General features: G+C 44.1%; 1 protein-coding gene across 7 annotated transcripts in view; it reads left to right on the top strand.

Moving 5' to 3' along the window:
* The window catches only part of LOC119160815 (endoplasmic reticulum transmembrane helix translocase), a 520848-nt gene that overhangs the window by 256264 nt on the left and 250428 nt on the right, over window positions 1-14156 (top strand). For all 7 annotated transcript variants that reach the window (XM_075881403.1, XM_037413063.2, XM_075881402.1 and 4 more), the window contains 2 exons: window positions 9583-9712; window positions 13971-14153. In XM_075881403.1, the coding sequence (XP_075737518.1) occupies window positions 9583-9712; window positions 13971-14153 (313 nt within the window). The remainder of the gene's footprint in view (window positions 1-9582; window positions 9713-13970; window positions 14154-14156) is intronic.

The raw sequence follows: 14156 nt of genomic DNA, 5'->3' as shown, positions 1-14156 counted from the left end.
CGCACCTTCTTCGTTTTCACGGGAATGAAGTTATCGATGCAGAAATGGCAAATTGTTTGGAACTTGTCCCATAGTAAGTTAACATCGTTATCGGCGAAGTTGTCGAGTTCAAAATCTACATAATCAAGAACACTTTCGTCGTTAGACCTACTGAAGTCTTTTACAGTTTTTTTTGTCGGAATCATGCCCTAATCGTCCACCCAGTTGACACGTAAAAATTACAATTTTATGATCAGACAAACCGTCTACCACGGCAACATCTGTTTCAGACAAGGTGGCACTGTAAAACACAAGGTCAAGAATTGAAGAAGAATTTCCTTGTACTCGCGTAGGAATGTTTACGGCTTGGTTAAGATTGCATGCAAGCATAATGTCGAAAACCAAGTGGTCATCGGAAGAGGAGGAAGATAAAGAGGGCCAGATAATATTTGGAAGGTTGAAACCTCCGGCAATAATAATGTTACTTTTAGAGAATCTGATTATATGATCATATAGTTTAGTCAAGAAGGAAGAATCATCACAAGGCGCCCTGTAAACCGCAATTAAAATAAATGACTTGCCATTACAGCTTATACGCAGGCATAAACTTTCATGGCCGTCAATCTGATCTAACGGATCAGCACTTACATTACACCTAAGAACAACAGCAACGCCTCCGCCGTGCGAAGGCCCGTCCCGCCTATGAATGTGGTGGGAAGGGGGAACAATATCAGAATCGGGTATTCCATCATGAAGCCAAGTCTCCGATATTATGGTCACGTCAGGATCATGGGTTAGCAGGACAGATTCGAGTTCACTAGCTTTATTTACAATGCTTCTTGCATTGATGTTCAAAAGACAAAAATTATTTGGGGGGATGGCAGTAGATTGTCATATACTGACTTCGGGGCGAACAGTGGAATAAATTTTGACACGCGCGTTTTTCACATCATCCCAAATGTACACGTCATTGTCAATGTGAAGCTTATCGTTGAGAAGGTACACGTTTTTGCCGCTGTCTTTATCTGGTTTGGCACTTTCCCGCAGCAACTTCCTTTTTCGGAGCGTTTGCCGAGAGTAGTCGTTTTCTATGAATATCTTGGTGCCTTTCAATTTCTTTGCGTTTTTGAGGATATTCATTTTTTCGTTAAAGTCTTGCAAGTACAAAATTACGGGACGACTTACACCCCCTGGACGATTTACACCTTTTTTTCCAAGTCTGTGAATTCTGCCGGTTGAGGTACATTTCACACCCAACTTTTTATCAAATACTTCGCTGATTACTCGAGTATGAAGATCAGCATCGGATTCATTCTCTACTTCAGATATGCCAAACACCACAAGGTTTGAACGCCGACTGCGATCTTCAAAATCAACAAGCTTTTCAGAGTGTTGGGTAACAGATGAACGTAGAAGCGTTAGCGTGTCATCCAAGGCAACATTGTTTGAGGGTATAGACTTCATGCTCTGAAGAGACTTGGCTATTTCGGCGACTTGAGAGTTAAGTGCGGCTATAGCTTCGTTTGATGCAAGCAACTGTGCATTCAATTCAGATATCGAGTTAAAGATTTTTTCCTGTCCTTCTAGAATGAGCTTTAAAGTATCAGAGGGAGCCAGTCCCCTTTTCTCGCTCCCTCAATGAGTTAAGCTGAACCGTGCTTCCGCAAGGGTTCATCAAACCTAATATAAGAGGTGGTTCATATAACAGGTTGGTTTATATACAGGTGAACAGGTTGGTAATATAACAGGTTGGTTGGTTGGATCAGTAAGAACTCTTAGTTGCGGCCTTCTTCCAGGGAGACATCAAAGGGGAAGTTGGAGCCGTATAGAGACAGATGAATGTTTGTATAACAGTCGTTTTTCATGAAACATCTGGGCAATAAACTAGCAAAAAGCCATGAATTCTGTCTCATGCAGACCTTCACAACTTAGTAATTTGTATTAGCCTGTGCTGTAGTTTTGACAGAGTTCCTGTAATTGGATTGACTACAAAAACATTGATATGATTGACTTGGAAGACACTTGTTTCATGAAGGTAGATTGAGTGGTGAGGGAACGCTGTTTCAGCCCTCAGCTGCGCAATGGTAAAAAAAATGAGAAAAAGTGTACAGTGCGTGCACTTCGGTGAGCGATATTTAGTTAGTTGTTTTTAGGTGTATAGCGATGTTGAGCTTCAAGATGTTTAGTGGATGGCAGTGTGCAGCAATGTGCTTGTAGGTGGTAGAATGTCAAGTGCATGGCAAAGCACAATGGTGTAGAACTTATGAAAAAAAAGGGTGTCTAAACTAGGGGTGTGCGAATATTCGAAATTTAGAATATTTTTCGAGTTGTGTTTGCTATTTGATTCGATTTGCACTGGTAACTATTCGAACTTCTCAAAGACAAATGCCTGTAACATCAGATTCAAAGTGACCCCTTCAGATTTTTAATATGCTTCACCTTTTTACGTTCTCATATTGCAGCAAAGCTGCCTTTCAAGCTCTGCAACGATTGGATTTTTCACTCACAACTAAAAAAGTGCCTTCAGATTTTTGAAATACTTCACCTCATCATAGTCGTATTGCAGCGAAGCTGTCTTTCAAGCTTCTCAATGGTCACAAATGTATTGACTCGACAAAATGCTGGTTTCAACATGGAGATGATAGATGTAGCTGAAGTGGAGACTAAATTAAGGGGGGACGCGCGGGTCTTAGAAAAGTAAAAAATGGCCAAAAAATCGATTTTGAGAAAAACGCATTTTTCGAATCTTTGAACCTATAAGCACCTCTCCTCAAATTATTAACGCTAAATTCGATAAAAAAATAGGTTAAAATCTATTTTCAAACCATCACGGGAGTCGCAAAACAACCCGCAAAACAGAAAATTTCTTCGAACTTCCCGCGCGTGCCGCCAGCGAAGCAGCCGGCGGATCGGCGCCATCTTGGGCTTGTTTTGAAGCTGGTTCTTTTGTGCGCATTTTGCGGGCTCTCAAAATGGCGTAGCTCCAACACAACGACTGCCCTCCCCCGTTTTGCGAAGCCGTCTGCCGGACCGCTGATTGGCTAGAGCGCGCGCGCGCCGGCGAGCCCCCCGTCTCGCGCTTACCATTGGCTGCCGCGGCGGCGCGGCCACGGTTGCTCGCTCTTTTTTTTTATTGTTTGGTTTTGCTCCGTCGGCGCCTGCCCTCGTGCGTGTTATCTCGTCTGCTACCCGCTCGTGTACCGACGTCGCCGACGTATACGTCTTTCTGCATTTCGCCGGCATGGCTTGGGAAGCTCGCCTGAAGAAGAACACTCGTGAAGCTTTCGGCAGGAAACGAAAGCGAGCGTGGAATGCGCGGCAGAAGGGAGCGGCCTGCGCGCCGCCGAGAATGCCGGAGATGGCCGAGGCAGCGCATTCTGACGACAACGGGCTGTCGGAAATGCCTGTTATTGCGGAGGCAGCATATTCAGACGACGACTCGCTGGCGCAAGTGCCTGTTATTGCCGAGGCAGCACATTCATACGACGATTCGCTGGCGCGAATGCCTGCCGAAGCGGTGCACTCTATTCGGCCCAGCTGCAGCACTTCGTCGGATCATCACGTCAGCGGATCGTCATCCGGCACTACTGGAACCATTCAAGGTCGTGTCGACACGACGTCGGATCACAAATCGCGGAGGGAGCACCTGCAGAGCAGTTCAACAAAGGCAACACTTGCAAAGCTACATAAGCCTGCAAGAGACACTGCATACAGCCCTGGCATGCTGTAGAATTGTAAGGATGCCTGGGACAAAAATGTGTGTTTTACTTGAAATAGTGTTTTATGTATAAAAGGGCGATGTTTTTATATATAACATGTGTCTTCCTTTGGTTTTTAGTGCACTAGAACAGCCACAAAGTTGTAGACTGGGTTCCTTATACTGATTCAACGGCCAGTACACAGTTTTTAAGTGAGCTGTGGCAAATATTTTGGGAAGGTGCATTGACACATTTGGTGCAGCCATACTCGCATAATGTAGAGCTATACAACGGTGCCATTTTTATTGCTCTAGCTTCACTTTAGCAAAAGTTACAGTTATTAGAAACTTTAAATGCGTTTTTCTCAGTTCGATATTTTTGTGCACCACACTAAATCTTAGGGGTTTTTCTTATATGTTACTGTTGATTGAGAATGACAAACTTGGTATCATTTTATTTGTAATAACATTACCTATGGGGTGATGCTATTTTGATTACTCTAGAAGCATACTGTTAATTACAATTATGGATAGTAATGAGCGAAAATTGAACAGAATACCCATTGTAAGTGCTGGTCTGTTTTCTTATCTATATAATGCCTAAAAATTAATAAAAATAGCATCACCCCATACAGAAAGCCCTCAGCATTGGGGCTATGCATTTATTTTTTGGATCTGGCTTGATTAAGTTGCCAAAAAGCCCCCAATGAAGTGCATAATTAATTAAATTACAGATGTTAATATCTTTTTATCCACTGAAGTTATTTCAGAAACAAATTACATATTTGAAATCAGCATGAAAAACTGTCCAAGATGGTGAGGTTTGGTCAAGATTGAGCCAAAAACAGAAAAAAAATTTTAAAGACCCATGTCCCCCCTTAATCCTGTTTAGCACCTGATATTTGCGTAGGAAGTTCGAAAATTTGAGCGCTGAAGATTTCTTGCATCCAAAATTTCGGATGTTCTTATACAATCGAGCCCATATATAACGACCCCACTTAAAACAAACTTTCGATTAAAATGAACAAAATCCGCGTGACCATGAAAATATGCATTGGTTCAACGGCACAAAGTCGCACTTACAAGGAGCGTTTCTGAGCGCCACCGATCGGTTACAGCAAACAGGGTCGGCACTCAGCCGACTTCCCGGGAAACTACTTTCGATCACCGATCAGGCATCGGTGAGGTGCCCATGCATTCTTATCAGTGAACGCCGACCCTGCCTCCGCACCCCTCAAGTTGCCGCTCTCCCCGACCACTTTTTGTTACGCACCCCTCTGTGCTTTGTCCCCCCCTCTACTCTGAGCACCCAGCATTACCAGACGAGGCCCGTGTTTACACGCTGCCACTGATCTTTCAAAAACCGGTCGGCCATCTCCTCTGTTTTTGATCGCTGGTACTGTCGTTGGCGTCTTCGGCCTAGAGTGACCAGACCATTTGCCAACATTGTCGGCCATTGACTGTATCTAATCGTCTGCGTCTAGTGCACGCGCGTACACTACCCCACTGACTCTGATAATTCGTGATTCCTTTTGTGTTTAGGACCTCTTCTGACTCACTTTGCTCTTGGCTCAGCATGCCCTCTGCATTCGTACGGAAGGGTGAAAATGGCTGTCAATTTGCACGGTACAAATCGCAAAATATCGAAGTCGGTGAGGCCACGCAAACCCGCCGGCACAACAAAACAATTTTTTGACCACGACCGCCGATTCCTTGAACACCGCCGCGCGCACCGATCTAGGCGGCCGTGCTTTGACTTCTGCGTGCAAAGGCACTCTTTCAAGTTTTTCAACGTGCGAGTTGCACGTTTCGCGGACCTTTCAAGCAATTGGTCGTTCTGTTTTCGCGCTATAAGTATCGTCATGTCATACCAACTAGCCCAAGCTGCCACACTTCTAACTTTCAAGCAAGCTACCCGACCTGCCTCCTTCCCGCGTGTTTAAGTTTTCAAGGTCTCCTTCCTGCCGTGTCCTCCCCTCTCTTTACTCTTTCGCAACCCCTTGCCCTTCTCTCGCAAATCTGCTTTCCTCTCTTGATCACAACCCCGTCGCCTGTCTCCACTGCTCTGCGACGCCAGCCACGCTGGCTCGAGTTAGTTTCGTTTTCTGACTAGAAACGGGCCCAGAGCTGTTCCGCGCGTTCTGGCATGTGTGTTGCGTGTGTGCCTCTTGCTCGCTCTTGGTGTGCGTGTGTGATCAGGATGGCAGACGGGAGGACTTGCACGCTTTTTCCTGTTGCTCAACAAAACGTCGAAAGTGTGACCGCTTGGCTTGAGCGTAATCCGCGCGTTAGGTGCCGCGTTGCGGAGGGCTTGCTCATAGCTAGCTGCCATAGCTCATAGCTGACCACCTGGCAGCCAACTTGCCGTTTTAGGCGTCCCGGTATTTGGTTGTGGAGATGGTGAATATTTCGTGGGCGGCGGTGACCGCTACATGCGCGCGAAACTGTTTTCGCGAAGCCGACTTCGTTGACGTCGGGCCCGATGTCGAGCCTGAGGCTTCCGAACAGGGTCACTTCGGCGGCGATTTGTGGCAGTGCGCCGTGGACTCCAACATGGGAGAGCGGGTGGAACATCTGTTGCGATAGTTTCGTTACGGTCGGTGATGCCGACACCGCGGAACCGTGCATGGATTAGGGCATTGTGAATGAAGTACGGGGCAAGAGCGATTTGGAGGAATCGAATTGCAAAAACGACGAAACTTTGGAGCCAGTCCCTCATGCAGCTTACTTATGTCACAGGCCTCGGCGAATAAACACGCTGCTGTTTGAAATAAATTAGAGACTGTCCATATCGCTTCTGCTCTTCGAAACACGTGCATCACGAACTTCTTTGGGCAAAAAAAGTTGCCAAACTGTTTTGACTGCCAAACTTGAAAAAAGTACACCCTTGTCCGCCACATCAGTTGGGCTGCCACCAAAGTTGAATCTTTGCTTTTGTCTGCAACACATTGGTTGCACCAAATGAAGTACATAAATACAATTCGGCCTCCTCATTGCCTCGATCTTGAGACAACTAAGCGACACCACACTGCCAGTGGTTCATGAACCTAGTGAAAACAAACACTTTCATGATGCCATATTTTAAGATGCTTAGGAATCCTCTCCAAGTTTTTTTTTTCTGCAATTTTGGTTAGAAGTATTAGAAAAATATTTGTTTCCACTCACACTTCAATATTCGAATTTGCTTTGCATTCAATATTTTGCTATTTGCACAGCTCTAGTCTAAAACAGTGTGTAGTTTTATGTTCGAAACATGGATGTTGTACTATGAGTATGATAACTGAGTGTACTACCTGCATGATTACGTATAGATTCTAATGCTTTCCTGAGGTAAATCTGTCAAAGATTCTATATGGTGTGATTGTTGTTCAAGTTTCAGCGTAACCAATATTTTCTCTGCTATTAGTGTTACATGTTGAATAGCTTTGTGGAGGCTACATTTCAGGGTTTCGTTAGCATGCAGTTTAGCGTCAGTCACATGTGAGGGTTAGTGTAAGTCGGGCGTGATCATAATGCTTGATTAAATTTCAGTGAGGATGTGCGTGATTGTAAAAAGAAAGCAATAATCATGAAACTGTGTGAAATTGGCGTAGGTTTACATTGATTGAGTTCTTTAACCAGGCGTCACACCAGTCATTAACATTTTTCTGGTCATTATGCGTGGAAGGCTGGCCATTATTACTACACTTCATGATGATACAATAAACAAATTGTAAAGATATCTGCTAGTGGCATGGTGAGAATTGTTGACAGACGCATTTGTTTACAGACATAACTGAGCAACATGCAACATTCCAATCATGGTGATTATTTGAAACATACATTGATAGAATTCGTGAAATGAGGCTAGACTTTCGTGCTCCATTGCCCCGCCGCGCTGGTCTAGTGGCTAAGGTGCTTGACTGCTGACCGGTTGCAATCCCGGTTGCAGCGGCTGCATTTTCGATGGAGGCAGATATGCTGTAGGCCCATGTCCTCAGATTTGGGTGCCACGTTAAAGAACCCCAGGAGGTCGAAATTTCCGGAGCCTGTCACTACGGCGTCTCTCATAATCATATGGTGGTTTTGTGATGTTAAATCCCACAAATCAATCAATCAATCAATCAAATTTTGTGCTCATTGAGGAGTATTAGTTTAATTTCAAGGTGAAGAGGCATGAGCAATCATACTGTTGTTGCCATGCTGGTGTTTCACTAATATAGCACTTAGGCCATGGCCACTGGTGTTGGCACAGACTTTATTAGGTGCAGAATGGTCAAAATGGGCCTGTAAGGGCAACATGCATTTAGAGCTGAAGGTAGTAAGCAATCCATGGAATGGGGGGGACGGTTCAGCAGGATCCAGATATGGCAGGCCAAGGCAGTCAGCGAGGGCAGAATGTGCATAGAGGAGGCGTAGGCTGAGGACGAGGTTTTGGGGGCAATGTCGTTGAAAAGAACAAATATAAAATGACCATCGATACAGACACAGGCAGTGCACACTGCAACGACTGTTCTATTGTTTACAAGAGTGACATTGTGCACCATGCTGAATGCTAAAATAAGTAGACTCTCAGTAAACGTAATCTGAAGGGACCGGAAAAATATGTTCCATTTAACAGGAGTTCCGTTTACTGAGAGGGGAACATGGGTACAGAATACAAAATCCGTAACCAAGTATTGCACAGGCAATAGTTCCGTTTAAGCAGTAATTCCGTTTAACAGATTTCCGTTTACCGAGAGTTTACTGTAGATTTCAGCTGGTTTGAAAAGTCAGCACTGCTGGTAGATGAGGGAGTTTTGGGGTTAATGAGAGCAGTTACATGAATTCCGACTTGTGTTGTATGCGAAAATGCTGTTAAATATTATGGGATTGAGCTATTAGTCTGTAAAACAAAAGCAGGTTGCATGACACAGCATTTGAAGAACTTGCATTCACCAGCAGCTTGTTTTGGTTTGTTGGGCTGCTGACTCGAGAGCCACAGGTTTGATCCCAGCCATGGCAATCTGGTTGTGATGGAGGTGAAATGCCAGACACTTATGTACTGTGCGATTTCAGGTTATGTAAAGGACCCAAGTTGGTTGAAATGATCCAAAAGCCTTCACTGTGGCATCTCACGTACATAGCCTGGGTCAGTGTGGAACAAAAAGCCCAAGAAACAAACCAATCAACCTCATTCAGTGCCCCTACCCCCCCCCCCCCCCCCCCAAAAAAAAAAAAAAGTGAAATAATCGGGAGTTCAAAATGCTGGATTTGAAGTAGCATGGGTGGCTTGCTTTACGGGTGTTAATCAAATCCCATATATGAAATGCACTTACTAAGTGCAATACTAGGCGAGTACATTAAAGAAAAGGCAATTTTTTATCAAGTAGGTACAGGTGGATGGCTTATGCACATAGAGCCCCGTCTCTGGCTGATGCAAGTCCCAATTATTTTTCATGAGTTGAATCAACCATGTGATATAATAAAACAAATGTCAATTCGGACGGCATAAAAAGGCCAAGTAGTATGGAGAAGCACATTTCAACGAACTGTTGGGCTCGCCCAGACGAATGTTCAAACAACAGCCAGCCTGGCCTACTTAAATTTTCCCTCGTGAAAGGGTTGCAGTACACATGACATGAACTGAAGGCAATGTTTCATTGTGCACCTCTTTCAATGCTTCTTTTTTTGCAGGACAGAGCATACTACATCCACACTACATTGTGACACCACTCTGTAGGGACACCCTGTGAATGTAGGCGATCACGGAAAACGATGTATCGCTTATTCCTGCCAGCTACATGTTTTTTTGGCTTCAGTTATAGCCTCGTGATTCCCGTTGCACTGCTTAGAACACTTCGCACTCATGCATTTGATACATAGTGTACCGTGTCAATGTGTCAATGTGTTCAAGGTTAGGCCTCTGATTCCAACGTTTACCACAGGAACCTGTAGAGGACCTAGATCCAGAACAGCTTCTGGACATGGAGACCCTTGGCCGGTTGCATGTTCTCTATGGTGGCACCAAGGTGCTGCAGCACACACCTCCTGCCAAGGCCAGCACAGGACTCAGGCGTATGTCTACAATAAGATGAGTAGTCTCGAAATGAGTGAAAAGTTGCCTCTTGAAGCAAGTACACTTCCAAACATGGAATGCCAGGCCTACTCGTGCAAGACCTGCATTGTCTCTCTGGATCTTTCTCTGGGTGTGAAGCAGGCCTGTGCGTGCTTGATTGGAGAGCGCCTGGAAAATTTTCGTTTTGGCGTGGGGATGTAGAGAGTTGCAAAAGTTGATCGTGGTGAAGGGATGGAGGAGCTGTGCCGTCTTGTACCATACCCTTGTGCTGAACCATGCTCAAAACAAGAATTTCGAATGTTGTGTGCAATCAGTGGCAACCACAAATACATCGTTATCTAAGCAGTCTGTATCAGTGACAGGGTTTTTGGGGTGTATTCCTCAGAGAAGATGGGTTGTGAACTTGGCTGCGAGGCTACACGGGGTATTTCTGATTTTAGGTTCAGTTGGAGGCAGCCACATTTTGCTCTGGGAAAAGTGTGGAAATGCTCGGGTACTTATTTGGTATAACCCAATGTTACTCTAATTATACTGCGAAGTCATAACCAAGTCATGGTTTTGGAAATTGAAACGCAAGAATTCGATCTCTTAGTTTATGAACATTTCTAAGCTGTGTGGCTGTGCTATCACTACTTTAATGCCCCGAGCAAGGGCGGTGAAAGCTGTGGTGAAAGCTGATGCAACAGATTTGGAGGGGGGGCGAGGGGGGACCTCGCTTGGTCGTAGAGCCAAATTGGAGATAACAGAGGAGGCGCTATTAAGAATAATAAAAAAAATGTGCCTTTATGGTTACAATAAAATGCTTTATTTAGTATGCATGTATTCACTGTTTCCAAAATAGTGAATGAAATAGTGAAAATGATGGGAGAGGAGGGTGGGAGGTGGGGGGCTTTGGCTCTGTTATTGGCACATATTGCGAATCTCGAAAAAAGAAGGGGGGCGTTCACTAAGATGGGGGTGCTTGCGTGGGATTTTATGGTACGTAATACTTGTGAGGACAGACACCCTTTGTGAAAGCCAAAATGAGAAAACTATTGCCAAGGATTGAAAGGTCAGAATGTTTCCAGGACTGTGGGATGTAACTGCAATGTGTTTTAGAGGCAGATGAGATAAGTTTTTTGTTTAATGAGAGGATGCCATCAGCTTATTCTTGATTCGGTTGGCAACCTGTGTTATTGCTCCGTTATGATTGTAACTCTATATATATTGCCACTCGATAAGGTGCTAGGCGAATGTTGGGTTGCTTGGCCTGTTAGAGTCATATTAAAAAAAAAAAGGGCGGTCCTGTCCAGCCTTTGTCGCCTTCTAAATGGGTTGCAATGTAGACAAGGACTGCATGTTTATCAACACTGGAGAACATGTCAAAAGCTAACAAGCATCTCTGCTGTGATAAGAAATCAGTTCAGGGTCAATTCTGCAGATGGATCCCTTTATTTCACGATATGAAGAAAGCACTGATTGGAAAATAGTTGTGATTTGGTAACCATATTAACCACATTGAGCTGTAGTGCAAGAAATTGCGTTCAACAAAATACTGGATCGAGGACCTGTTATTGTATTGTACACAGCTATATTAAGCCTACAAATAATAGAGGAGACAAGAAAAACTCAGGGGTCATTGTAGTTTTTAATTAGGTTGTTGTCATCATTAAATGAAAGGGATGAAAAAAAAAAAAAAGGCTGGCTGTTGGTGAGTACTGAGCCCACAGTATTCACATTGTGTATCAATGAAATACAGTAGACTATCATTAATTCAATCTCAAAGCGTCCTCTCAATTTTGTTTAAATTATCAATAAGTTTGAATAATCAGTTCTCAGATGTATGGCTCTAAGCATGGTGTCACATTGATTTCATCACATTAAAATTTTTAAAAACATTTTTGAACCCTAATTGCACACAATGAACAGAAAACAGAGGTGTAAGGTCCACAAGTTTATTGGCCATTTATTACTGATCAGACCTTTTAAAGAAATTGTGAATTGCCAACTGTTTCTTTGCAATATGTGCCTTCAGCACAAAGCTCTCTATACCAGTTGAGAGGCATCACGGTTTACCTTGTGTTGTGTGCTTTATTTACAACATTTGTTTACTAGCAAGTCCTTTTTCCTTGAAGGCTTGGTGCAGTTAGTTTTTTTATTTTAGACGGTTATGATCATATAAGCACATAAATTTTTAAATAGTTGTAGGAAAGCAGTAGGTATTTTCTCGTATGGAGCCCCGCCACGGTGGTCTAGTGGCTAAGGTACTCGGCTGCTGACCCGCAGGTCGCGGGTTCGATTCCCGGCTGCGGCGGCTGCATTTCCGATGGAGGCGGAAATGTTGTAGGCCCGTGTACTCAGATTAGGGTGCACGTTAAAGAACCCCAGGTGGTCAAAATTTCCGGAGCCCTCCACTACGGCGTCTCTCATAATCAAATGGTGGTTTTGGGACGTTAAACCCCACATATCAATCAATCAATTTTCTCGTATGGAACCGCAAAAAGTATGAATTTACCGAATGATGGAATTTGAATTAAGAGGTTTTTGGATACACTGAAAAAGTAGAGGGGGAACCAAACATTGAATTTTGTTTGAATTAACCAAAAGTATAAATTATCAGAGTTTGAATTATAGCGAGTCTACTGTATGACTAACTATTTGCTCTTCTTGGCTTCATTATCTGTAGGCTTCACATGGTTGTGAAAATGTTGGGAGGTACGAAAAAATAATCAGCAGTGGCTTTCGATGATGACCAGCAATCACACTCGACCGCAGCTGTTTAGATGTTTTGATTTTATGCGAAGCAATATATGTCAGAGATGTACGTCTCAACTGCTATGATGGCATTCTGCTATGACAGAATGAACCATTCTCGTGTTGGTGTTGCTGCTCGGGTGGCTCATTCATGAGTGGCTTCGCAAGAAGCACTTCCACCAGTTGCTTCGCTCGTGGAGAAGAGAATGCTGTGATGTAACTTGCTGCTGACTGTTCATTGATGGATTGGCAGTAATGTGCTACATCTTAGCTGTGACAGTATGCCTGTCACAGCTGAGGCATTATCTGATCTTCTTCCTCCCCTTCACTCTCATTCTTGCTCTCAAGAGGTTGTCTGCTCTGTCAATGGCACCTCAAAACGAGCAGAGTGGGGCACGTAAAGAGCTGTGCTCTCGGATGTGTTATGTGTGGCACTCGCAGGAGGTAGGGAGAGAGCATGAGCATGGAACGGTTTTATTGAAGCCACACTAACACCAGGTGCAAAAATTAACTGGTGCATGTGTAGCTTTAGTAAAATAGTTTTCAGTTGTATCTGGTCTCCTGTGTGTTATGCCTGGTGCATCTTTCATAATTTTCAACTAAGAAAATAACCAGCTAGCAGTCATAATGCTAAGGAAACATAGTATAAGAGGAGGGAAACACACTATTTTTGAAGTGCTCCTAAACCACCTCTAATATCTGTTTTAACATTTCAGCTCAAGTCGTGCCATGAGTTCAGAATGCCGTCACGATCAACAGTGCCAAGCGTGGATACACTTGACTGTGCATACACCACAAAATCGTAAAACAATCCTGTGCTCCTCTCTGGGACTTTCGGTAACCCCAGCGTTGGCTGTGTTGTTACCAGGCACATTTTGCATGTCAGCAGCAGCAGATCCTGTCTGTGTTCAAACAAGAACCTGTTTGTCTGCTAGCAGGCACATGTGCTTTCTGCTGTATCACTGCACGGTGAGAAGGAGCACACGGAAAGGAGGAGAGATGAGCCAGCAAACGAAGCATAGCAAAGAAATGGGTAAAGTGTGTGAGGACCGTGTTTCAATAGTCAAGTGGGTGTAAGGCTGCTATTATGGCACCATTAAAAAAAAATTAATAGCTACTTGTTTGGTTTAGGCTCGTGCACAACGGAAACACAATTAATCTTGAACCTTTGGGTGGTCTAGGGGCCCTTTAATGCCACTGGATTAGTTATGCGACAGTCAAGTTGTCATGGAACATATTGCTGGTGTAGTTTCTACTTACTCGTGTTGAAAACATGGTTCAGCAATATGAATTCCTGTTAACGGTTTTTCAGTGGCAGACAAGTTTAGATTGCCACTTTGCGATTGCATTCACAACTTACTCACCCTTATGCAGCCTCAGACAATGGTTGTGTAGCCTATGTGCTGAAGACAAGCTTTAGCACATGGTTTAGCAATATAAATGGCTGGTAATAGTTTTCCAGTGGCAGACAAGTTTAGATTGCCACTTTGCGATTGCATTCACATCTTACTCCTCGTTATGCAGCCTCGGACAATGGTTGTGTGGCCTATGTGCTGAAGACAAGCTTTAGCACGGCTCAGGGCAAGCTGCTGCGCACCATTTTGTTTGGAGTCAAGCGTGTGACGGCCAACAACCTTGAGACGTTTGCTTTCATCCTGTTCCTGCTGCTGTTTGCTGTGGCCGCTGCCTCGTACGTCTGGATCAAAGGTG

The sequence above is a fragment of the Rhipicephalus microplus genome, chromosome X (genome assembly GCF_043290135.1).
Source record: "Rhipicephalus microplus isolate Deutch F79 chromosome X, USDA_Rmic, whole genome shotgun sequence".
Taxonomy (NCBI): domain Eukaryota; kingdom Metazoa; phylum Arthropoda; class Arachnida; order Ixodida; family Ixodidae; genus Rhipicephalus; species Rhipicephalus microplus.
The sequence above is the reverse complement of the archived record's forward strand: the minus strand, read 5'-3'. Positions and strand labels throughout refer to the sequence as shown.